Source organism: Embiotoca jacksoni, unplaced genomic scaffold, assembly GCF_022577435.1.
Source record: "Embiotoca jacksoni isolate LCO1_2020_lvr unplaced genomic scaffold, fEmbJac1.0.p SCAF_28, whole genome shotgun sequence".
Classification (NCBI taxonomy): domain Eukaryota; kingdom Metazoa; phylum Chordata; class Actinopteri; family Embiotocidae; genus Embiotoca; species Embiotoca jacksoni.
Genome location: NW_027185379.1, coordinates 2340501 through 2365033, shown reverse-complemented (window position 1 = coordinate 2365033; position 24533 = coordinate 2340501). Strand labels below are relative to the sequence as shown.

General features: G+C 39.3%; 1 protein-coding gene across 2 annotated transcripts in view; it reads right to left on the bottom strand.

Annotated features, from left to right (window-relative positions):
* Positions 1 to 23782, bottom strand: part of LOC138205312 (rho GTPase-activating protein 42) — a 57311-nt gene extending 33529 nt beyond the window's left edge. For both annotated transcript variants that reach the window (XM_069161221.1, XM_069161222.1), the window contains exons 1-3: positions 23534 to 23782; positions 6845 to 6940; positions 4036 to 4097 (exon numbers count right to left, since the gene is read on the bottom strand). In XM_069161221.1, the coding sequence (XP_069017322.1) occupies positions 4036 to 4097; positions 6845 to 6940; positions 23534 to 23687 (312 nt within the window). In that variant the 5' untranslated portion in view covers positions 23688 to 23782. The remainder of the gene's footprint in view (positions 1 to 4035; positions 4098 to 6844; positions 6941 to 23533) is intronic.
* Positions 23783 to 24533: the final 751 nt, after the last annotated feature.

Genomic DNA, 24533 nt, shown 5'->3' with positions numbered 1-24533 from the left:
ATTTTCTCATCTCCACTTCAAGTGAAGCTTAAATTGCTATGATGGGAATGAAGCCAGATACATACTGCTTTCAATGCTGAGGCTTTATTTGCCTAGACGGCATTCACGAGAATTTTAAATCATTTATTACAGATCTCAATTAATGTCAAAGTGCCACTGCCGTGAAAGCTGTGAAGGAGCCATCATCTTGAAAAATAAGAGCATGAAAGATGCTGGTATTAAAAGTAGTCTTGGCAACCTGCCTATTAATCACTGACCTTGCTCTATCCAACCTGTTTCTATAAAGAATGAGCTTCAAAATGAGCACACTATCTGCTGTAGCTTACGAAGTAATGTCAATCACAGTTATACCTAACGTGGGTTACAATTCATGCATAAGAGCAGTGGAGAAAAAAAAAAAAGGTTTCCTCCAGTTCAAAGCACCATCTGGGTATAATCTTCTGAGGAAACTTCATCAAAAAGTAATTTTTCATATCACAGGGCTTTAAAAAAAATATTAAGTTTACATTTGATATTAGTTACATTTCTGGCATTTGCATCCCCAGAGATTTAAAATGTTTAAAAGTAGAGAATGAATTTTTTTTTTTCCAGGATCACCAACATTAAAATCCGCCCAATGTGCCAAGATCAGAGCTGTGTTTCTTGCATATTCCTGAGCTCTGATGAGACAGAAGACTGCTTGGTGAAGAGAAAAGAGATGATGCAAAGAATATGCTTTTCAGGCAAGTAGAGCGAGATGAAGGGGAAGTGTGTGTGCTATGAATAGGTTTTTGCTTATTAAAATCTATCACATATATATACAGTACAAAGTACTGCAATCTTATGTGCTATGTGTCTCTGTTCATAGCTGATTTCATTTATTAACGTTTATTTCCATGACTTTGCAATCAAGCATTTTGTTGTTGTTTTAAAGTTTTCAGCTGTGGCATCACTTCATTTGTCTTATCCAGTTCGTGTTTGTCGTCGTGACTTGTTTTTAAAAACGAATAGACTATCGACGAACCCATACAATAATATGTATCTTTCCTCTTCCGTTGTTTCTATCATATGTGCATTCAAACTCACATTTAACACACAAAGCTGTAAAATGCTGTTGCCTCTTTGTGGGAGGCACTCTGAAAACCACAACAACGAAAAATCCAGTTGCGACTAAATCTGTCCTGTTCATACAGCTGTCAGATGACCACCACTGCTTGACTTCCATAACTTGTTCCAACTATATTTCATTTTAAATCAAGAAACAGAAGAATATTATTGCACATTCTGCAATCGTATTTTGCCTGTTCAGGTGTGTTGAGTCGAGATTACAAAAGAGGATTCAATTATTATAAAATCATTAAGTGAGTTAAAAAAACAAATGTTTTTTTTCTTGGAGGAAATCTTTCCAAGCTCTGCATCATTTGCTGAATTCCCCTGATATTACTAGTTCAGACTGATACAGGTATTACAGGCCATGCTTCATCGACAGCAATTAAATCATTTTCAAGGATCAGAGCTTTGAGGGATTAAAAAGAAACCGCTACATTGGTGATCTGTATTTATCAGTGGTGCCTTAATGCTTGTAAATTGTTTAGGATGACTTAATATTTTGTGAAGCTACTTGTCTTGTACAGAGTTGACCCACATCTTCAAAGTACAGAGACCACGAATGGTCACAGCCACCATTTTTGTGAGGACTACTTTTGCGTTACCTCGCAAAATCCTACTTTTCTTCTTCTTTTCCCTGTAAACTTTATGTCTGTTTGCACTCAGCCGCTCCGGTCCTCATGAACAGTAGTGTGTTGGTCCATTTCAGCTATAACACACTTCCAATTAAAGGAAACACTCTGCAGAAACTACAGGAAGGGGAGATGATGGCACACTTTGTGGTACATTTAGTGCTCATTCATTGCAAGTGAACACAAAAGTAGTCCTCAAAGAATTTCTAGCAATGGCCCTTCAAGGGCTCCATACCAAAGGGCAACTTTTTGCATCCACTTTGAATGTCAGGGGCAAAATGCTGAATTTGAGATACCACATAATCTTATAAAAACCTATGACAAGCCTGTGTTTTAGCAGCTATAAGAGCTAGTTTATACAATGCATAGTAAAGCAGAGGTACAGTAAAGCTGTGTATATATATAATAAATCAATGCACTGCGTGAGACCTTCAGTAGTTTAATTACAATATTGTAACATTATTAGACCTGCCTTAAACTTTAGTGTTTTTCCTAGAAGTCACATTTAAAGTGTTATTCCAAACTAAATCAACACGCACTCCCTGAAGACTTAGCAAAAATGGCTGTAAATAGTTTGAAGTCTGCTCCTTCAAGGAGAACGGAGTTCTAATGAAAATGTCTCAGGCAGTTACAAAACCTATGACTGTTCACCTGCAGCTGATCACATTTGCATATCAGACTTGGTAAATCAGATTCACAGCAGAAGTACATGGACAAGAATTACTGTGGAAGGTAATTCCTGCCTTGAGACACGTTTTAGCACCATCCTCTTACAAGTCTAGTTTTACAGATTAAATGCTATTTACAGGCTGCAGTTATTTTCTGCACAAACACAACAACAGAGTGAAACTTAGAAAGTTTCCCAAGTAAACTTTAAAGGTGGAAAGTGAAAAAGAAATGCAGAAGCATTCCTTAAATTATTAAAAACTGAAATGTGTTTTTTAAGGCTTCAGTCTGCAGACATTGTTTTTACAGAGGAGAAAGTTGAAGAATTGCATTGAATTAAGTATAAATGGGGAAACCGAAACAAAACTTAACACCGTGTACATCAGTGAAGTACAAGGCACTCCATGTTCCTCAAACTGCATATATTCTACCACTCTGACTTTGTACACTTTGATGAGTTTAGGGGTTAATCTGGCGTTGCAGTTTTTTGATAGAGCATCAGTTTCTGTCAACAGGTGAATTAGGGGACTCTGTACACTGTGTACTGTACTGTGTACCAATCAAAGGGGTAAACTCAACATGTGCAATCAGCTTTGTTCAGGTTACATGAAAAATGGGAGGTGAAACCTACAGAGGATGTCTCCACTTGTTCAAAATAATACAAATATGACAGCACAGATCAACTAATGTATACGTGGTTATCACAGAGGGTAAAGCCAGGTAAGTAGGTGTTCCTTCTCTTTCTATTTTAAATATACTTTTACAAAATCATCCTTATTTTGCATAATATTGTCTGGGCTGGTATTATCTCTCACCGGGTGGGACATATGCCTCCCATCCCCCACTTCCTTCGTCCTTGCCCTTTACGTCATGCCTGGTTTGTCTGCAGACATTCAGCATAGTTGGAGGCTTGTTTGCCGACCTTTGGACCAGCCAACCGGGGACATAACTGCCAGTTTTTGTACAACACGAAGAACGTCCACTGACTTAAAATGATCTGAGCTCCAAAATCTATCACAGGTAACAAGAAGCCATAATTGGTTTCACCAAAGTTCCTCTGTTCCGTTGCTGTTTTATTGCGATAATATTAAACATTTTCATATTATTGGACACCGTTTGTTATGCAATGTTCTGTTTACTGTCAATCATCTGAAACACACAGAGGCATTTTTCTGCCAAGAAAAAGTCCATTTAAGTTTCTCGGTTCATTCATGCCTTCACACACTACATTTGTAAAGTTGAACAATTAGTACAACAATTGTTATGATTACATACAAAGTTTTGTGGAAATTTAAAAAATAATAAGCGTTCAGGCAAATGTTCATGGCATCCCCCACTGCAACCACAATCACACAGATGTTTGGTGGTTATTTTCTTAATTAGCAACAAAAAGACAAATTATGTTTTAAAACCACGATGTTTCGAATTCAGCAAAGTAAACAAAATAAGAGTACATTTATTTGTAGCACATATATAAAATGATTGGAGAAATGTGAACTAGGAAATAGGCAATGAGTGCTTTTGTGATTGTGATTTTGTTTTGTTGTTGTATTTCAAGTTATAATCAAGGGACACAATAAAACAACTTTAATACTGTCTTGTGCAAATGTTGTGATTTTGTTTTCCTCTGTATCTAAAACTGCATTCTTACCAAGCGTCTTCTTTCCTCTTCAACAGTGTTCAACAGCTGGGAGAACTCTTTGAATGACTGGGCTGAAACATAAAGAAAGACCATTCGTGCAAGACCATAATAAAGCTGAAATACTGAGTGATCGATGAATGCATCAATGCGTATGACACATCAACCACAATATGTTCACCACTGAGCAAGTACATACATTCAGATTATAAAAAATACACACAACAAAAAAAAACCCACAGTTGCAGTCATTAAACATCAGATGTTCCTGGCATCCCACAAGCACTGTAGCATGGTGCTAAAATGTTTATTTGCACTGCAGCTTTAGACCTTTCAGTGCAGCACATTTTAGAACCTAATAAAAGCATGCAGCTGTCCAATTTAAAACCAGGACTCGCCGTAAAAAACAATACTTCAATTGAATGGAAACCACTGATTGCTTCCCTTTATTTTCTTCCCCTGCTAGGTTTTACAATCTACTGTCACAACCTAAGAGAGACTGATGTGGTCGAGATACATTCACGCCATCTGGGCTGTACCTGTACCCTATATTACTTTCTGCAGAGCCAGATGAATTCAGCATACAATATATTGAACCTTATCTGCCAGAGAATTGTGTCTTGATAGTTCCGCAGCTTCATTAAATAGAGAGCCAGACACAATGTGGCCTCTGCTGGTCAGCCCCAGTGTCACCCTGTGTCCAGCCATTTAGCAGCGGTCAAGCTGCTCTGCTTGCCAAAACAGTAACATCATTATCAGCCTCGACAGCCTGGCACTGGGACCCATGCATCATCTCAGACACTTTGGTCCATTTACACACCAAAGCTTTTAAAGAGCAGGGAGCAATGATTTTGTGGCAGTGATCCTGCAGGCGGGCCGGACTCCTATTAACGCTACCAGCTCCTTTATCAACAGTGCAAACCTCTCAGGGGGTAAAGGGCACAGCTGGAGCCGCTGATGGGACAAGATTAGACTCTGAAGAAAGGAAATGGGAGTCAAAGTGAGGTTACAGCTTGCATATCATTCACTGCTAAATGGTGGAAAGGCAATAGACCTGATGAATTACTGAATGACATAAAATGTAGTACCTAAGGATTGGATGAATATGGACGATGAGCTTATGAAAAAATAAAGACATTTCCTATGCACATATTTCTGCACACTGTAAGAGTTGTATGCTTGGCTTAAATGTGGTCTTTTTGCTTTATATTTAACTCTTTTGATCTCGAGTTCTGCTCATCCGATTTGTTCCATCCCAGAAGGCTCTGAACAGTTATGGGAGACTGAAGGCTTGACCTTCTGAGAGAAGGACCTGTAACTTTTCAAAATTTTTAATTTCTATAGCCACATCAATCTTTTGGCCCCATTGATTCCCAGATAACTGCACCAGAATGTGAATGTCACCGCAGGAAGCCATAGAGAGAAATCAATAAAAGGTCAGGTGAACCCGTCTGGCAGCACGCACAGGATCTCGATGTTCTGTGGGGAAGTTGGGAGCATCAAAGTGAGCTGTACCAATACTGCATCAAGATCATGGCTGGCATTCACTCAAGGGTCTAGCTATGTCAGTCAGAAAGCTTAGTTTCAATGATGACTAGATTGATTTCAACAAGCCTTTTCATTTTTTTCCTCAAACAGTGATCATGGCCTTTTCTCTTCGAGCTGCTGAGTGAACACGGGTACTGTGAAGCTGAGAGTTTGAGGAAGGAGACTGGGCACTTAAACTCAGTGCTTAAATGCATAATAGCACACTAGTACTGGTTGCACTATTTTTCATTTTCAATATCATATCTTGGCCTTGATTGCAGAGTGCCAACATTAGTTTTCAGATGTCTATCAATAATTACTTTCCAAAAGATGTTGTTGAACTGTCATCTGAACCCTTTCTGTTGTGCCGGTGTTTTTCATTGTAAATATTGAGAAGGACTGGCAACCAGTGGGCAGCTGAAACATCCATTGTTCAATCTGAGATCAACACATCATTGATTGACGGCCAGGGAAAGAGACCATTGCCTCAAATTAAAGTGTGCTTGATTCTAATGAGGCTTGGATTTGGGTAGGAGTTTTTCCAATAAGCATAATTGCTTTCCTGCATCCATGGCTATCACACAGTCACTGCTGCTTTGTGAGGAAAAAAAGGACTCTTCATTTAGCATTCAGATGAACATTACAGCCTCATGTAGAGGTCGATATCCAGTCTAGCCCTCACAGATGGACAGTAATTCAGCAGTCTACAGCTCCACAGAGCGAAGGACTCAAGCTGAGGATAATGAGCAGTGCAAAAAATAAAAGAGGAAGAGGAGGCCAGACTGGGAGTCCTGCCCATTAGAGCCAACGGAGCCCGCTGCACAGCTGCTTTCATATTCCTAGTGGATGCTACGAGGTTTGCACCTCCATTAATCTCTGACACTGATCACAATTAGTCCCTTTTGATCTCTTATCGGCTTAAAAAGATACGGGGGAAGCACCATAAGCAAACCAATAACATTAATTATGCATGCATTGCCGACAATGTTGGGATCTATACTCCAAGCCGAATCCCATTCTGAGAATCTGTAGGGTATGCTGCATTCTGTCTGAAAACAATGACCCTGCTAAGGTTTTCATCAACTACTTTCACAGATGTAAAATTGCTCAAATATAATTTCATATTTTGAACACTAGAGGACATTCGCTCTCAGGATACATGTGCACTGCAGCCAATTATTTCCACACAAGAATCTTTACAGAAATGTCAGAAAAAAAAAAGTTCTGATTCAAGTGAAGGAGAAGATAAAAGACTAGAGAGAGATATCTGTCATCCAAGCTGAGCTGTACTTACCAATGTTCACCTCATCATCTGTCTCTGCATCGCCAATGCACTCAAACTGGAACTCCTGCAGGGACTGGGAGAACTTCTGGACAGCAGCAGAAAGATCTGGAAAGTCAGAGTTTGAGTATCAGATGAAGCATAGCACAAATCAACCTGACACTGAGGACACACGGATAAAATTTACAGTGTGTGCAGTAGAGACAAAATGTGTAATGGACTATTCACACACAGCGCACCAATCCATTAACTGCCTATCATAAGTAGCACACAGCTCTTCCCCTACAGGAACATTTCACTCTATAACCTGGAGCTTCCTTTAACCTGAACCTCATCGTAACTTGTTGAAAACCGTGGGTGGTTCTGCTTTGCTTTCCCACTGTATTTTACCAACGGGGAAATATGGGATGTATTTTGAAAAGGTGACATGATTCAGACAAAATGTGCTCCTTATTGTTCTTCATAAAAAAGAAAGTTCAAAGTGAAATAGCGGTTGTTGTGTTTGTTGTAGTTGAGATTCACTTGAACTTGATTTTGTACCACCTGGTGAAGAGTGCCACAATTTAGGCCCCCGAACGTTTATCCAAAGCGGGAAGAGCACAGAAGGAAGCAAAAGCAGAAGCTGGGACAGCACCTAATTCAGTTACGGGTCAGTATGTTCCCGTAATGGAAAAGGGTTAACGGAGAATAATCTGTTGGTAATCTAATGACAGAGAAGTCATATGGTGACACATGCATATTGAGATATTTTTGGATCACTTCTTCCTATGCGAGTAAAGCAGTACTTTTATTATTATACATATACACATAATCCCAGCATTTCTTACAACTTCCGAGAGCAGAAGAGTAAAATCATGCATTTTTATGATCTGCTGACTTCCCGACTCCGTGCCCACAATGGTAGTTGCGCGAGTGACAGCAATATCAGCTATATTTACATTCACTTGTCCATTCATCACAGTACTCAGATCTGTCCAGTAAAATTAAGCCTAACAATTAAGCCTAAACCTGATGAACAGCCTAACCTTTGGGTCAAAAATGACAAAGAACATAAAAAGAGTAAAAATCCTCAGAAGAATTCCACCTTTGGATCCTCTCACTGGGAGGTTTAACTCTATGATGTTTACTTCATTCCAGGAGTTTTGTTTAGTGATGACATTTGACAACCTCTGGAGAAATAATTTTTTGTATTCGATAACTTTCTAGCTGAGAAAACCAAGTCCTGTCTTTAACCTAAAAAAATTCCCCTTGTGGGATTAATAAAGTAACTATCTATCTAACCTAAACTTCAAATGATAATATCAGTAGAAAATAATAACTATACAGACTCGATCTCAGAAATCCTTTCCATTTGTAGATTGCTGACGAGAAAGCGCGCATACATAGCTTCAATGCAGCAATCAGGAACTAGTCATTGCACCGTGGTGCAACATCAAGGCAAAACTGCTCAAGACTGATTTTTAGGGTATCTGAAATAACAGCATGTGTGGCCAACAGAGTAAAAGGTCAATTGAATTGGCGATCACATTTTTATGATGGCGCAGCTCTATAATGGGAAATTAAGTTCTAACTACTACAGAACAAGATAATCACTACCAAGTTAAAGAGTAAAAAAAAAAAAAAAAATCTTGATCGCATCTCCAAACTGCTTTAAAAAGTATAGCTCTATAATATAAACCATACAATATATACATGATGATTTGCATGATAGAAATCAGACCATAAATACTGAGAGAATCTGATTCCAGTACCAATTAGAGTTTCAAGAAAATCAGACATGTCGTGAGGAAAATAAATTAAGATGTTGTTTTAATAAAGGGGCCAAAGTAACAGTGCTGACATTAATGGAGCTGGCCGAGTGCATAAAATCACTTGTAATTTTATTTTTCATTATTAATAGTTTTTGATTATGCAACTAATTTCCATATTGCTGCAGACTTTAATAACAAGGATTAGTGTGTGGATCTGCGGAGGTAAAAGCAACCTGCGTTCACAAGTAGTTTTAAAAGTGGAGTGAAGCTCTTGAGGGAGGCTTTTAACACTTCTTAATTCAGATTTGTAATTAAAAGCAAAACAACATTAAAACTCTGAAATACTCTGGTATTTTAGTTTTCTGCCCACACAACTTAAATGCACAATTTTTTTTCATATCCATCGCTAACAGTGACTCACTTTTTTTTTTCGTGTCGTGTCTTCACTTCAAACAACTGTGAACATAAAAGACGCTTGCCTGGGATGTCAGAAATGCACACACCCCGACAGAGTATACATTTCACAGAGACACTGTTTTCATGTTATTGAAGACTCAAATATTACTGCTGATTAAAATAGACAGAAGTTGTACTTAGCGAGTCTGAATCAGTACTGCAGCAGTTGTTTGGCAGGTTGTCAGTCCAAGTGTACAGATGCATGCGTTTCGTAATGTTTGTGCTTAAGAGCCTATAGTTCAGCTCCTTAAGAGGGATCCCATCCCCCTTTACTACAATGATGAAAAGAAACACCATTTTTTAAAAAAAAAAAATGTTTTACATAGTATCCAAATTACAGCAGCAATGTTATTTGTAATTGTCAAGCAGGACATTTAAGGAATAAACACGCTTTGATTTAAGTGATAATTTATTTTTTTTCCCCTAATGAACTACAACAATAAAAAACGCCGAACATTGAAGGCTGATAGAAAGTTTGAAAATTACTCGACTTTGAATTTCTTCTTTTTGCTAGAGTGTCTGTATGAGGGTGTCTGACAGTCTGTGGATGCTGTGCTAAAACCTCTGAAGCTCGTACTGTGACAACTGGCATCCCAAAGTACAAACAGGCCTTAAAAGCCTGCAAAAAAAAAAAATCAATGGTCTCTTCTCAACAGGAACATAAACTGCTTGGAAAGCCTGATAAAAAGGAATCCTGGGATATTTCGCTGTAGTATTGTAGTAGTTTTCTGTACCCAAATGCAAGCAGTGTTATATTGTATTTCAAAGTGTTTTTGAAAAAGAATAACAAAGCATTTACTCAATGAGACCACAGACTGAAAAGCTCTTAAAGACATTTATACTATCGTGGTTGGACACACTATCTCGAGTGTTGCGGACCACTTGAAGACATTGCAGAGGCTGTCCTGAGTGTCGCTTTTCTAAAAGATGTATTGTGCCATTGACATGCTCCTATCATTCCTACTTTGACTCGAAAGCTACACATCTGAGATCAATAGTGAGCTGCAGTTGTCTGGATCTGCTCACAGGATCATCAATAATGAATGATCTTTTAGCTCTGATGTTCAAACAGGCCCACCTTCACAGAACAAACATATGTTGCAGTTAGCTGAATCCATTTTGTTTCCTTACAGCTAAAACCATGAAAATACACCATATAAAAGTATGACATCTGTTTATTTGTATTTAATTTAATGACAGCACCCAACACAATGTCAACTTCGGGTATCAAAAATGATCTGTTCATCTGATCATGATATGAAGTGGTCCAATTCGTCGTGTTTACTTTCTTTTTAATAGTACAGTTGTGGGCTGCATTTACAATTTGAGAGGATTAGCTTTGTTGGTTGAAAGAGAACAGGATTTTGCAGAAAAAATAATTACTGTTTATGGAGGTGAGGTATCAAGACAATATGTTATAGGTCCTAATGTTCAAGTATTGACTCAACACAATAAATCTGACCAAACATAACTTAACTGCATAGTACAAATTTTAGGAGGCTTCTGGATCTGTTTCTCTGCTAAATGACCTTCATTTTAATGTTTTTTTTTCTTTAATACTAATTTCACTCATTTTAACTGATAAGCTTGCTGCCATCATAGGCAAAGCTTAGGAAGGTCATTGTATGTTGCTAAATGCTTTCAGCCGCTGTGGTTAATCCTGAACACCAAGGTTATTTTGGCATTTATCGTTAGTATTTCACACAGCTACAGGTCCCATAGGCTTTGACAGCATTTCTGTCAGAGGCTCATGGGAGACTTGGTTGACACAGCTGCTGAAGCAGAGGTTTGCTCAGAAGTGGGACAGTACTTTCATTTTCTATTCCTGAGTCGCAAAAATACTACATTATTAAAACTTCGCTATTTACTGGCACATGCAAAGGAAGTGACGGTGAGTCAATGTTCTCTCGACCAGGGGTCTCCAACCTTTTATCTTCCGAGAACTACTTTGACAAAATGAAAGTGTCCGAGAGCTACTAATATTTAATAACACTTATTCACATACAGTAGCTGTTCTAGCTATTCACATAAACTACTTTCTATATCTACAATTACACAGATGTTCCCTAAATCCCTAATTGCCACACACGCAACTCATGTGTGGCCCAACTGGTTTGAAGGGTCAAATAAAGTGTTTTAGTATCAGATTTAATGAGGAAAATCCAGTGTTTCTTCCCTTCCCTTCCCTGACTCTCCTGAAAGAAACAGATGACTAGGTTTAAAACCTTGTATATGACTGGACCCAGTGTGAAATTGGAGGGCTTTTCCACAGATTTATCTGCTGGATTGCTTTGTTTTGTTAAGAAAAAATATATACTAATTGTATTCTGTTAAATGCCCCTTTCCATTGTAATGATAATCATCATAATCATTTCCGTGAAAAAAACCTACATTTTGAAAAAACAAAAAAATAGGTTTAAATTTATGTTTGCTATGGGTAAATTACTTTATGTTAACTACGTGGGCAAATTTTCTTGAAATCCTCAGCAGAAAAGTAATCTTAAAAAGTTACCTTATTTTACATCTCAGCTGATAACTATATTATTCAGTCACAGGACTCAGACATTTCCCACATGTTGAGCCTTTAAGATTCTGTTACCATTATAGCTCAGTGTGAACATATGCATGAATGAACCATATTTCTATGAGGACAAAGCTTAAGAAAGACCTGAGACAATGATTTTTCTATTTATTTTCCATTCTTATGCATTATTTACTGGATACCTCACAAAATATTACTCGAGCATTTACAAAGAAACCGCCTCACTTAATGTGATCACAACATCGAGCAGCGAAGATAAATGAAATGAGAATCAGTATAAAGGAAGATAAATGAACAGCAATGTTTTAACCTTAGGCCAGCAGTAAAGGCATAAACAGTGGAAGACATTCAAGTTGTACATTTAAACGTTTTAGTAGAAACAATGCAGACAAAACTCTGTTTTTCAGCAGGTTTATCAGTTTAAATGCTTACTGTTGCCTTTCTGCCTCTAAATATATGCATTTTTTTTTTTTTAAAGGCCAATTGGTTAAGATCTTGGCAATAAAACAATATTGCTTAACCACACTGTAGCCAAATTAAATTACTATAAACTACAGCAAGTCTGTAAAAGCATTGCAATCTTTGAAATCCTGCTATGTACCCTAGTTATCATGATTAGGGTGCTCTGTGCACTCTTGTCATGTAATTACTGGCCATATTACAATGATTAAATAATACCAAATCACAGGTGATGCAATACAAGGACACAGAGCAGCAGTCCAGATTCGCTTCGACTCCAGAGAGGAAGGAAGAAAAAAATGAATAAAGGACAGAAAGAAAAAAGCACCTTTGTTAGGTGTAAAGGAAGCAGAGTGTTCAGGGTTCCCGAGATATTTTATCTTACTCCTCTACATCCCATCTGACAAGAGCAGGAGTTTGGTACAAAGAGCTATGCTGCTCAGGAAGGCATTAAAAGGGAAAAAAGCATACCTTTGATATGGTTTGAATGCCAAGATGTACTCAACACATGACGTGTAACATGGAAATGAGAAACAGAATAGAGGTATTGCAGCATGACCACTGAGGGTAAAAAAAACAACAACAACCTACTTCTGAGATTTTGCCTCATTATTACAATTCTTTTATTCCAGACCCTAAAATAATGCTTTTTAATTTGATCACACTCAGGAAAAGATTTGATCTCACCCTGCATGCAATTTCCCTAATACAATATTTGACCTTCAGTAATGATAATAAGACATAACTGAAAGAAGAGCAGTATGGTGTACCGTCCTTCTGTCCTTCTTTAATCAAAGAGGATAGTTCTGACCACCCAGGCAAGACATGACTGAATGGAGAAGCTACCACAGTTAGCACCCAGTGTGAGATATGTGAGAGAGGACTATGGCTGTCAGTCATCACCAAGCAAAGCCCCATGGGCACAACCTTTATCTTATCTCCAGGGCAACCGCATACTACCAAGTTCCCTCTGCTGACAGGCTCTGAAAAAACACAGAAACATCTTCGGGAATGTCTGCAGTCTTTTTGCAAATAGTCAAAGTCAATGCATATTTCAGTAGCTATTGGGATATTAATTATAGGGGCAAGCATAATTTATGCAAAAGCAATTCAGATTTCTGTACTTTGGGAGCGGTGACTTCCCCCAACACCTGGGCAAAATAGCTATATCTTTTAGAATGTAATGATATCCGTTTAAGCTAAAGTGTTATTAATGTTGCCTTCGCAATTCCTATTCTCTTGCCTCAATGTATAATCATGAAATCAATTAACTCATCTATGTTATTACCCTTAGTGAAAAAGTGAAAAAACTGACTTAACCACATACCCACAATGCAGTACTTTATGCTGGTGTGATATTATTTATCAGTTTAAATAAACTTGTGGGTTTTTATTTCCCAAACCATAAAAAAGAAACAAATTTACTCAGGGCATAATACATTATTACTTAAGTTTCTCAGAAATGCACTAAAAATACAGATGTGGCCAATACAAAGTTGAATTATATTTTGGAACTTTTAATTGCTTTATGTTTCAATGTAATGAGAAAAAAAATTCCTCCAAAGATGCCAAAGAATTTTGACCGAAATTGCAAGAGCAATGGTTATAAAAGTACTAAACTGCCACATTAAGTAATAGAAATAGTTTAAAAAAAATCAAACCCCCAAACAGAAGCAAACTGCGCTAACAGAGAGCAGGCGAAAAACTCAAAGTTACAATCTCAGAGGGTTTTGTTCTCTTTGGCGGCACCTATTTTCAATAAGCGGTAATTGCAGCAGTCGTTTTGGACTTCCCTTCCAATTAACATCTAGATGGTGTCGCCTGTGTGGCGTCGATCGGTTTGCAGTTGAAGAGGGCTGGTGCTGCATCGGATCGGCGGGAGAAAAGCTCTACCTGTGATTAGTTACGATAAGAGAGGGTTGAGGTGGAGTTCAGAGCGAGTGAGGCTATTGCTTTAGCTCCGCCACCCTTTACATGTCACTAATTTGCGATTTGTGTCACACCCGGCTCGGTTCGGTTTATAATACTGCAAATGCAAAAGGGCTTTCATGAGTGGGCTAAGGATCCAAGCCCCACTGCGTTACCTCATTCTTTGACAGACAACACTTTAAAAACAGCCTATAGTGCTATGACATGATACTACATGCTAACCACATAACATTATTAACTTTATACTCCCAACAGAAGGAAAAAATACAGAAAGTATGTTAAAAAATATCCTGTAGAGTAGCTCATGCTAGCCTTACAGCTAGAAGGTCCTGGGTTCGAACCTGTTCCGGAGTCTTTCTGAGTGGAGTTTGCATGTTCTCCCTTTCTGCCTGAAAGGCTTTTCTACGGGTACTCCGGCTTCCTCCCACGGTAGAAAGACGTGTGCTAGGTTAATTGGTGAATCTAAATTGGCTGTAGGTGTGATTATAAGCATGACTGATTGTCTGTCTTTCTGTATCGGCCCCGTGATGGACCGGCGACCTGTCCTGGGCGAACCCCGCCTTCGCCCAAAGTCAGCCGAGATGGGCTCCAGCCCCCCCCCCCCCCCCCACCCGTGACCCTGGACCGGATAAGACGGGTGTCAATAATAGATGGAAGGATGGGCCGGCTCGTGTTGAGGCATATTAGAACATCAGTGTGCTGCACTCCGAGCACTCTGCGTTATGTGACTGACATGCTCATTACAACACTAATTACTGAGCAGCATCTTTGTTGTGGTTTCACTTCTCTGCGCATTTCTTGGAGGTTTTAATGAAGTGCTTTTCCGCAAATTAATGCAGAAAAAAAGCTTTTAAAACCTTAAGTCACAGGCATAAATGTGTTCCATTAAAAAGCTTCACTGCTGATTAAAAATGCACCTTCAGCTTTTGCTAAATAGCTACACATTAACATTTCCGCTAAAATGACTCACTGAGATATTCTGTGTAACATTCTCAGAATTTACAGAACGTCTTTGTCTTTCATTGAGGCAAACAAACAAAACAAACACATTGCAATAATGCAACTCTTTGGTAGAGACAGCTCACTGCTCAGTTCAACAGCGTTGCTACTTTATCTTGTCAGGGAAGACACTGCTGATTTCAGACTAGAAGGTCTTCAAAGGGGAAAGCTTCTATGCACCCAGCTTAATGAGAGACGGGAGATCTCTTTGATGTAACAGTTGGGTGCATTGTGCCACTTTGATACCATTTGGAGGGATTGTAAAGGGGGAGCGGCCCCTCAGGTAAGGCCTCTTCCACCTGCTTACTTCTACATTTGCCTGTCAGTCGCCCAGCAGGGAGGCGGGCGTAGCTGTGTGAGGAGAGCCGGCAGACGAGCTGTGGCACTCAAAGAGCATAACGAAAGTTTCCCACCGCCAGCTGTTGTCTGAAACAAAGCCTTATCCATTATCTCCACGCTGCCCAAGTAGCAGGCAGTAACTTTAACTGGCAGTTGGTCGACCTGCTGCTGATCAGCTGGTGATCCGTTGTGATCCTACTGAACCGCTTTCACACCACTTCTTTGTGTTTCCAAACAAGAAAGGAAGTTTAGGAACTTAAGTCCTTTTAAGAATAATACAACTTGTACAATTGACTAATACTAATATAAAAAAATAATACTAATACTGTAGTATTTTTATGCAATAAACAAAATGAGTAATCTGGAAGGATTTGTTTACGTCGATCTACTGCAATGATGTTGACTGTTGGCCAAGTGATTCAATCAACTGAGTTAATACCCCCCGATCTCTGCAGAATACATACCTGCATTATTTTCTACAGTGCTGAAACCAACCAAAAGGGTGGAAGATACTGACACTGTGTCTTTGATATGAGGCTGATGCAATGCTACATCTTATTCCTAAACCCTAAAGAAAAAGATCAGGAGTTATTACCCCTGCAATCCTGCTGGAATGAAAAAAGCCAGACAGGCCAGCATCCACCATTTAATCACAAGGTCTACAGCCTTTAGAGTTGAGAGATTTTCTTTCAGAAGACACACAGACAACACACCTGACACAACTTCTGAGAGATGAACTTGCCTCAGTAAGAAAGAGAACACAGAAAAAAATAGGCAGAGTTTCAAATTTTTGTATTAATAGCTGGCAAAAGACTTTTTCAGAAAGGTTTTTAGACAAATCTATTTTGCATCTATAAAGGCTAAAAAAAACTTGTTTCAAAGTACAATGAAGAGTTGAGCAAAACTAATGTATACCCCCAATGTGTGATCACATGGAGCCAGGGACCGAAGGCTTTCTAGTGCTCCTGGAGTTTAGCAACTGCACAGTCTAAGTTGATATTCTAATATTTTGCCATACAATCTTTTAGTACACAACAAAGTAAAGCACAAGCATAAAGGAAAAATATGGCTGTCTTGGTCATTTCATCCTTGTGACAGCAACACTTGAGCACGTCTTCAATTTATTCCATTTGCCTGGACTTCATTGCATTTTGTCTACGTTAAATAAAAAGACAAAACATTACATCTAATACAACAATATAACAATAAACATTTCCAGCTGAGGAGTGACGTTTTACTGACGTGGAGGAAAAACACGTATGCACCTCCTTATCCTTCCCAGTCTGAAGAAGCAACAAACGTACCAGCGTGCAATGCCAGGCGACCGACTGTAAGCTTGAGAATGGTGTGCTCGGTGTGACAATCACTTTGACTGACAGTGTAACAACAGAGTGCTTCAAAACAGACTTCAATCTGGAGTCTAACACATTTCCCTGCACAGTCTGAGGGGGAAGCAGCTTTTAGGAATACAACGTCTAATCCTTTTATCAAAACCTGTCCACAAAAATAGCCGAGTCCCTCGCCGTGCTGCATGAGCCGTGCTTACAGCGTCTCTCGGCTTTATTACTAAACAAGGCACATAATGTACTCCTGTATTTAATTTCCATTACACGAGTTAAAATTCTTCAAAGTAGTCAAATCAGCAGCAATACATTTTAAATGGTATAATCCCGCAACACACAGCCTGCCTTAGTCACAGTCCGACAAACACAGACACTGAGAAAACACACACACCCACACAGTGAGGCAGAATGATGTCAAGCCAAATGCTATCTGAGGGAGGATGGGGGATGGTTATACAAGTATGTTTACAGGACATTTCCTGTGGCTGAGCCTTGGGAGCATCATCTGTCCTCAGACAAACAAATACTCAGAGTTCCCAAAGCTGAAAGCTGTCACGAAATCACTTTTGACAATAGCCTACATTTCATCTTGTTATTTAATAAAATGATAGTCACTGATTCGAGCTATATTTTGTGACATAAACACCTCATAATGATGCATGCATGCACAGTTGGAACATGCAACATTGCTGTTCAGAAGGCTGGCTATATACTGTAGGTTTCATAATGACAACCCTGATGCATGTCATCCATTCATTACTTCATAACTCCCAGGAAGCGAGGATCCCTCTGGAGCTGTGAGCAGGCGTGGGCATGCGTGGTGGCAGAGACACACTGTCAGGTAATAATAGGCTGTCTTCCAGTTTAGTCACAGCAAATCCGTCTGCTCCTATTACAAAACATCACAGCTTAGGAAAATCCAATGCGTTTCAATCTTTTTAACAAGAGCATTCTTTTTTTATTTATTTGTTCAATAATAACAAAAAAATTCTGAAGACACAGAAAATCTGGAACTAATTCAGCTTTGCAGAAAATGTAAGATGCGGGGTTGAACAGTAGTAGAGAAAGAGCAACGATGCACAATTAGATCGTGTGGATTCTCTACCCGCTGACACGATGTGCGAGCAACAAGACGTCGGCTCGTTGATTTATAAATATGTACAAATTATGCATGACGAACACGAGCCATCACCCGAACGCTGAGTGCCCGAGTCGAAGCACGACTCGAGGTATCCATTCACCACGCTGGGGGTGCAGCGATGAGTCTTCAGGTGTTTTACCAGTTGTTGTTTTTTATTTGATTATTAATCATATTGTGTCTGTTCTGTGGCCAAAACGTATAAAACAATAATATGTGGTTCACTGATGACACTTTTCTTGCCAGCAGCTCAGTTGAAACCGGACTTAAAACAAAACCCAAATCAACAAATGTTCTTTGAAAAAGGTCAATATTTAGCAGGCAAAACAGCCTTAAAATAGTTTTCTTCAGAGACTAATCAGTCAACACCTAAAAGATGAATTATAACTGGACTTACAGTACATGACAGGTGGTTAGATCTGTGTCTGAATAATGAAATTATATTAATAACACACTATTGCATGTTCTGATATACACATTTGAATGAGCTACAATCTTTAGGCATCAGTTTTGTCATCCTGGGTAACATGTTGATTTGTTTTCTTGTAAACAGTTAGAAAACAAGATGGATACAATTCTCATGTCTGTACAGTAAATGTGAAACTAGAACCAGCAGCTTGTGTAACTCAGCAACAAAATCCGCCTACCAGCACCTCTAAAGCTCAATAATCAACAGATCTCTACTTTGTTTCATTTCTTCAAAAACAGGAAAATTAAAACAAAAAAATGCATTTCTATTTGTGGTTATCTGTCAGACCATTCCTTATCTGGATGAAGTCACTTCCTGGAGCTTCGTCATCACAAGAGGTTGAATAAACGTACTGTGCCTGGCAAAGAAATAGTCGACCATGACCCCTTATGACGCTGCAACTTTGGATGTGCTGGTGGGTGTTCTGTTACCGCTACACAGAGCCAAACTAGCTCCATCCCTTTGTTGTTAGGATGCATCCTGAGCTAAGCAGTCAGAGCACACTTTATTCAGTTTTACTATGCCGACATGAAAGCGGCACTGACCTTTTTATAAATATCTTGACACACAGTGTGGGTTAGTTTTTACCTAAAACTGCAAGTCAGTTGCACATGACAAGTCAGTGAAAGAGAAATGTAATAACTGGCATTAGGGGTATCTTACGTTGGCCTCCAACGATGCCTCATCGCTACCTGCCAGAGTGCCTCGGAATTTATTGATATATGTTATCCTGGTAGCTATACATAGCGTCTCCCACCCTACTCACAAAGGGATCATTAGTACCTTCAGTGTTTTTAATTACTGCAGTCAAGCAGAGAAATCAATTAAAGTCAGCAGGTGTTATTTTCAACAGGTGTTCGCACAAAGTAACAACCAAAGATAGACACAGCATCTGCAGAAGGATCTCATTTACACCTGACTAACAAATAACGACGTTTCAAATCATCTGGGTATGTTTAGACCACAATCCTCACCGTGACGCTTAACCGAGATAAAACTACGGCAATCTTAACTACTGTGCATTCTCGTGAGAATGTTTACATAGAGATGAGTGAAAAACATACCAGATACATTGTAAAATCATACGCTATTGTGCAAAGGTTGTATGCAGTAAAGGTAACGTATGGATGCTTTCAAAAATGATGAACAGATTTTACTTGTCAATTCACTTCATTCAAAGTGTCTGAAACTTTTGCACAGAACTGTATAAAACAAGGAATGACACAGCCTCCGTTTTATCCCCAATTATGATGCTACCTTTTCCTTCCGAAGTTTAATTTGATTTTGATGTGTCAAAATCGAACCCAGTAACCAAAGAGTGTAATACACCCGTCAGTGTTTCCCCACCATTGTCTGCATCCACCAAAAGTAGCAAGGATACTAACGTTAGCAGCTCTGCTAATGATCAAGCTGATCAAGAACCATTTTACAAGCGACGTATCGACAACCTGGACTTGCCAGGCGGTTGGATTAGCAAGACCAGAAAATGACACACTCGCTGTTCTGAGTAAAAAGCTATCTGGCACATCAGATTATTCACAAGTAGGCTCAAATACCTTATTCACATAAACAGCATGGGAAGACCAATAAATTATGGCATACTTTTCAATTCTGAAACGAGATGATAACCATTATAAGAAAAAGGGTTCATTACAGGTCTCCCGGCAAGGTCACCACTGATGGGGGAAGTCATAAAGTGTTGTAAACCTCCGTGGCGTCCTAACTTAAAGACCATCAATAATTTACTTCCATCACTCTGCTTCCTGTACTCTCTCTCTCTACCTTTGACTGAAACTCTGCTCTCCACGACTAACCCACTCATCACTACAAAGCAAAGACAGACACAACCTAAAAGTTCCTTCAAACAGCTCTAATAGGCATGTTGTGGCCATGTTTCTAGGTTATTTACTGTAGTAGTTTACACACAAGTCCCCCCCCCCCCCCCCCCCCATCTGACACGCATACAACTAGGAGTGTTAAGGTCTTATTCGGTATTAAACCGTTTGTGCGGACCTTTGACATCCTGGTACTCAGTTTCCTGACTGCCATGACTAAAACATCCACCGTATCCCTCTCCACCTGTGGTGCCCTGCACAGCGACAGAAATGCTTCCTTGTAAAAAAAAAAAGGTATCAAATAAGTTTGTCATCCAGGTGCCCTGACAAACTGTGAAGTCACTGTTACATGGGTTAGGCATAATGATCCAAATGCCAAGTTCCCATCACTGTTTATATAAGTTACTGTTTCCTCAATAGTTGTCTTTGTGCTCATTGGTTAATACAACACCAAAGTCAATATTGAAACAGCAGAAATTGGGTTATTATGCACATCACTGTTCAATATTAAAAATGGCTCCGATTAGTCCAGAATAATTATTCATGCCAAGAAGTGTTGTCTGTGAGGACAACTTGATAATTGTTTTTTAAAAACTATTATAACTTGCAACAAGGCAGCGCTTTCTCAAACCTCAGCTCAGTGCTCACTACACAACAGACCTATTCATACAGAATGGAGATACAAAATGGGCCGAGCTGCGTTTGTAACCCAAATGTGTGGTCAAACCTGAAGACATAAAGACAAATAATGTGCTGTATGTTCAAACTAATAGTGGGGTCTGAAAGTCAGAGACCACTAGTTATCTAGATATGCATTTGTTTTGAATTAAAAAAGGAAAAATCAACTTGAAATTGTAGTGAGAAGTTGAATTTCTGAAAAATGTAAAATAATTTTATATCCATTCTGCCCCCATTTTGAATCAAGTTGCATGGACTCCACTAATTTGTTTAAACTGTTGTCCCACCATGAGCTGACAATTCCCCAAGAGCCTCTTGTGGAATCAGGAATGTTTGACTTTCTTGGTCTTCAAGTGCCCCATAAATGGGGGTTGAGGTCAGGTGACTGTGGACGAAAGGTCATGTCAGTCAGCACTTCTTGGTCTTTGGTCCTCAAGTAGTTTTTCAAAAGTTTGAGGTGTGTTTGGGCTCATTTATCCTGCTGCAGTGTGAATCCTTCTCCACAAACACCCTAACCGCAGGGTGGATCAGGTCTCTCAGTTGTCCAACGTCAGAGTAGTAAAACAGCCCGAGACCTGAATATCACATCAAAGTTTCACGGAGGGTTTGATTCACTGAGGTATTATTCTCCCTCCTGTTTGTCTCCTTACAAACAGTCCCTTCTGTTACTGCCACAAATCTCTCACTTGGATTCATCAGTAAACAGGACTTTTCTCCAGCCGTCCGCTGATGCTGTTATGTCGAAGCCCGTTGTTTTCCTCTTCTGAGAAGCGGTTTAGAGATACTACTCGTCTCTTTGAGAGCACTGCAAGACAACCTTCTTTTGACAGGACTTTGCTGATTGCAGTCTTGTGTTCTTTATTTAGCAATGTCTTCGTTTTTTTTTTTTTGTATCTCTGAACAAAGCTTGATGAATTGATCATGTAATAGTGTGGTCACCTTTGGTCAGCCTTGATATTGCTACGGATACGGCTGATCTAGTTTCTACAAAGTGTTATAGAGCTCTGCGCAATGTCCCTTTGGAGACCTTTAGTCTAGTGTGATTTGACACTGAGAAAGCCCTTTCATTACCTTGAATAACAATTTTGACTTCTGACTCATTCGCTTTCTTTTGAAGCCACGTCTCCCGCTATTATACTACTTAGCAAAGCCATATAAAGTGAATATAAAATGTATTTAGTTAAACAAGTTTCTTTTGAATAAATCAAATCAACCCACTGGATGCTGCTTCAAGGAAGGACACAACTGAAAGACCTTCAGACTTTCACTTTAGAGTCTGTCATTTTGGTTACCTTTGTTAAACAATGCTGGTTTTGAGACTCAAAATGAATGAGACTCCACCAAGTTTACAGGCAAAGTTTAGACATTTGTTTTTGGATATTTGTTTGCAGCACTGGAACATTTCCACAACCCATGCCCTGATCTCTTGAATGTGTTTTTTTTTTTTTTTTTTTTTGCAGATTAAAGGTTAGAAAAATCTTTTAACTCATCTTCAAGGAAATAATTTCAGAAAAGATATTCAAAAAAATACAGAAGGATTAAAATTTAACTGTATGTGCAAAAACATTTAGAAATAATACCTTATCTGAAAAAAATTCTTCTTGTGACAACATCTGTTAAATGTTTCTAGATCCTCAAACTTTCATAACATTTCAAGGTTTATATTAAAATTCGACTGACTTTTAAAGTGGTGCTCAAACTTTAAGATCTCACTGTATAATATATAGTTTAAAGTATTAGTGTGTAAACTGCCGCTTTATTCTTGCTCAGTGTGTCTTCCTATTAGGTGTCATTTCAGCATCACTGTCTCAAACTACAGGAGCAGCAAAAAGTAAAACCAGGTACAGTGCTGTGTGGGAATGGAGATTTAAAGCGTGAAGCCATGAAAAGAACGATGCTCTCTCCCGGTGAAGGCTCACGGCACCATGTTCGGTTGAACTGTGAAAAAGAAATTGTGCCGAGTGATAAGTTAGTGAGTGCACAACACACTGCTATGTCCTTCCCACCGTATTCCCAGCTAGCTGTTTTCCATATTTATTTGGACTATATTTCTCATCTTTCTCCATTTCACAGACACACTTCTGACATTTACAGACCAAACTTCCATCCCCAGGGGGATACAGCAGAGCAGGAAGTCCACTTTAATCAGCGTAGTGGAATTTGAGACCGAACGTGGGATTTGAGAGGACGATGACCTCAGAGAAAGTGCTGGCATCCTCATTGTCATGAATATGAGTCAGTGAAGAAGTCTATCCCACTCTGATAGGTGACCCTTGAGAAAGCATCTTCCATTAATAAATTGAAGTTACTGCAATCTGGTTCTGCACTAATGCTCTCTATATGTGTGGCTGTGGCCCTGAGACTGAGTAGTAGAGGAGGGTAAACCCATTCATAGCACAGCAACTGTTCTGACTGTGGTTTTATACGCTCTGTTAGACAAGCCTCTGCATGCACGCAAGCACAGCCAGAGAGGCAGACAAAAAGCAAACAAATGTCTAGGAATTACAACAACCTCCGAATAATGAATTATGTTTGGCTTTTGTATAAATATAAGCAATTTACACAAGCTTATTCAGCTCCTGGTGGCATGAGCTCGAAAAGGGACGGGACCATTCAGACACTGGCACAGAGGACTGAAACGAGCTGTGGAAATGCATCCTCTGACTACAAGCCGCCGGTGGGTTTCAGGTAGTTACAGTTGTATTTCTGGACTCGCGGGAGTGAAAAAAAGAAGAAGAAAAAAGGCCGCGTTGGGCAACTTACTCTTGAGCGCAGTGATTAACATATTCCCGTCCTTGATGAGGTCCTTGATGAATTTATTTGTCCGCTCCAGCTCTATTTCATGGCATTTGAGACGCTCTCTGAAGTCCGGACTGTCCAGGAACGAGTCACTGAACTCCAAAGTGGGGAGTCCCATTGTCCCTCGACTGCAACGCTGACGATCAAACTTTGTAACTCTGCACGCACAAGTTTTTACTTTGCATCCCGCAGTTCCGATCCAACACCAACTTCGCCAAGTTCCCCCAAAAACTTTTCCAGCTCCGTTGTGTTCCTCACTTCCGCTTTGATTTTCTCCGGCTACCTATGTTAAAAAATAGCGGTCGTATGACTCCTGCTGGTTACTTCTGGATAGTTTACAACAACTGTAGACGATGAGTACGTCCTACTTCAATATTCAAAACCCTGATTTCTTCAATATGAAAAATACGCTTTTCACGTAGCACGTAAACACACCAGCGTTTAATAGGCTATACATTTTAAATAAAAGCAAAATAATAAAATGAGATATGTGCATAGGTAGCCCGGCTACGTCTAGGAACACAGTTTTGTGAGTTGATTTGCAGTCGTGAATTAAAGCAACACTGGCTCCAGAGTGTTTGGGTTCCCTGTCCACTCTGCTTCAATGCCCGTCAGGGTTTTTAATTACTGACAGAAAGAACAATCAACAGTTCAGTTTCGGTGCAAATACAAAAATGGTACAAAACCATGTCATAAGAAAACATGTACTAATTTTATGAAACTGTATCAAAGCATGATTATGTCACGGACCATCTTTGAGCCAAGGCCACACTCTGGTGTCCATACACACGGATTAGATTCAACTTTTGAACAAGTTTTACACTCGTCAAAGGTGTATATTTATGGAAGAACTCTTGATAACTTTTAGTTGTACTTTACATTCAGACTGTGATACACAAACTGCTGAATTCTGCTGTAGGCTCTTACATTCACAGAATATGTAGTTCTGTTAAATACCAATTAG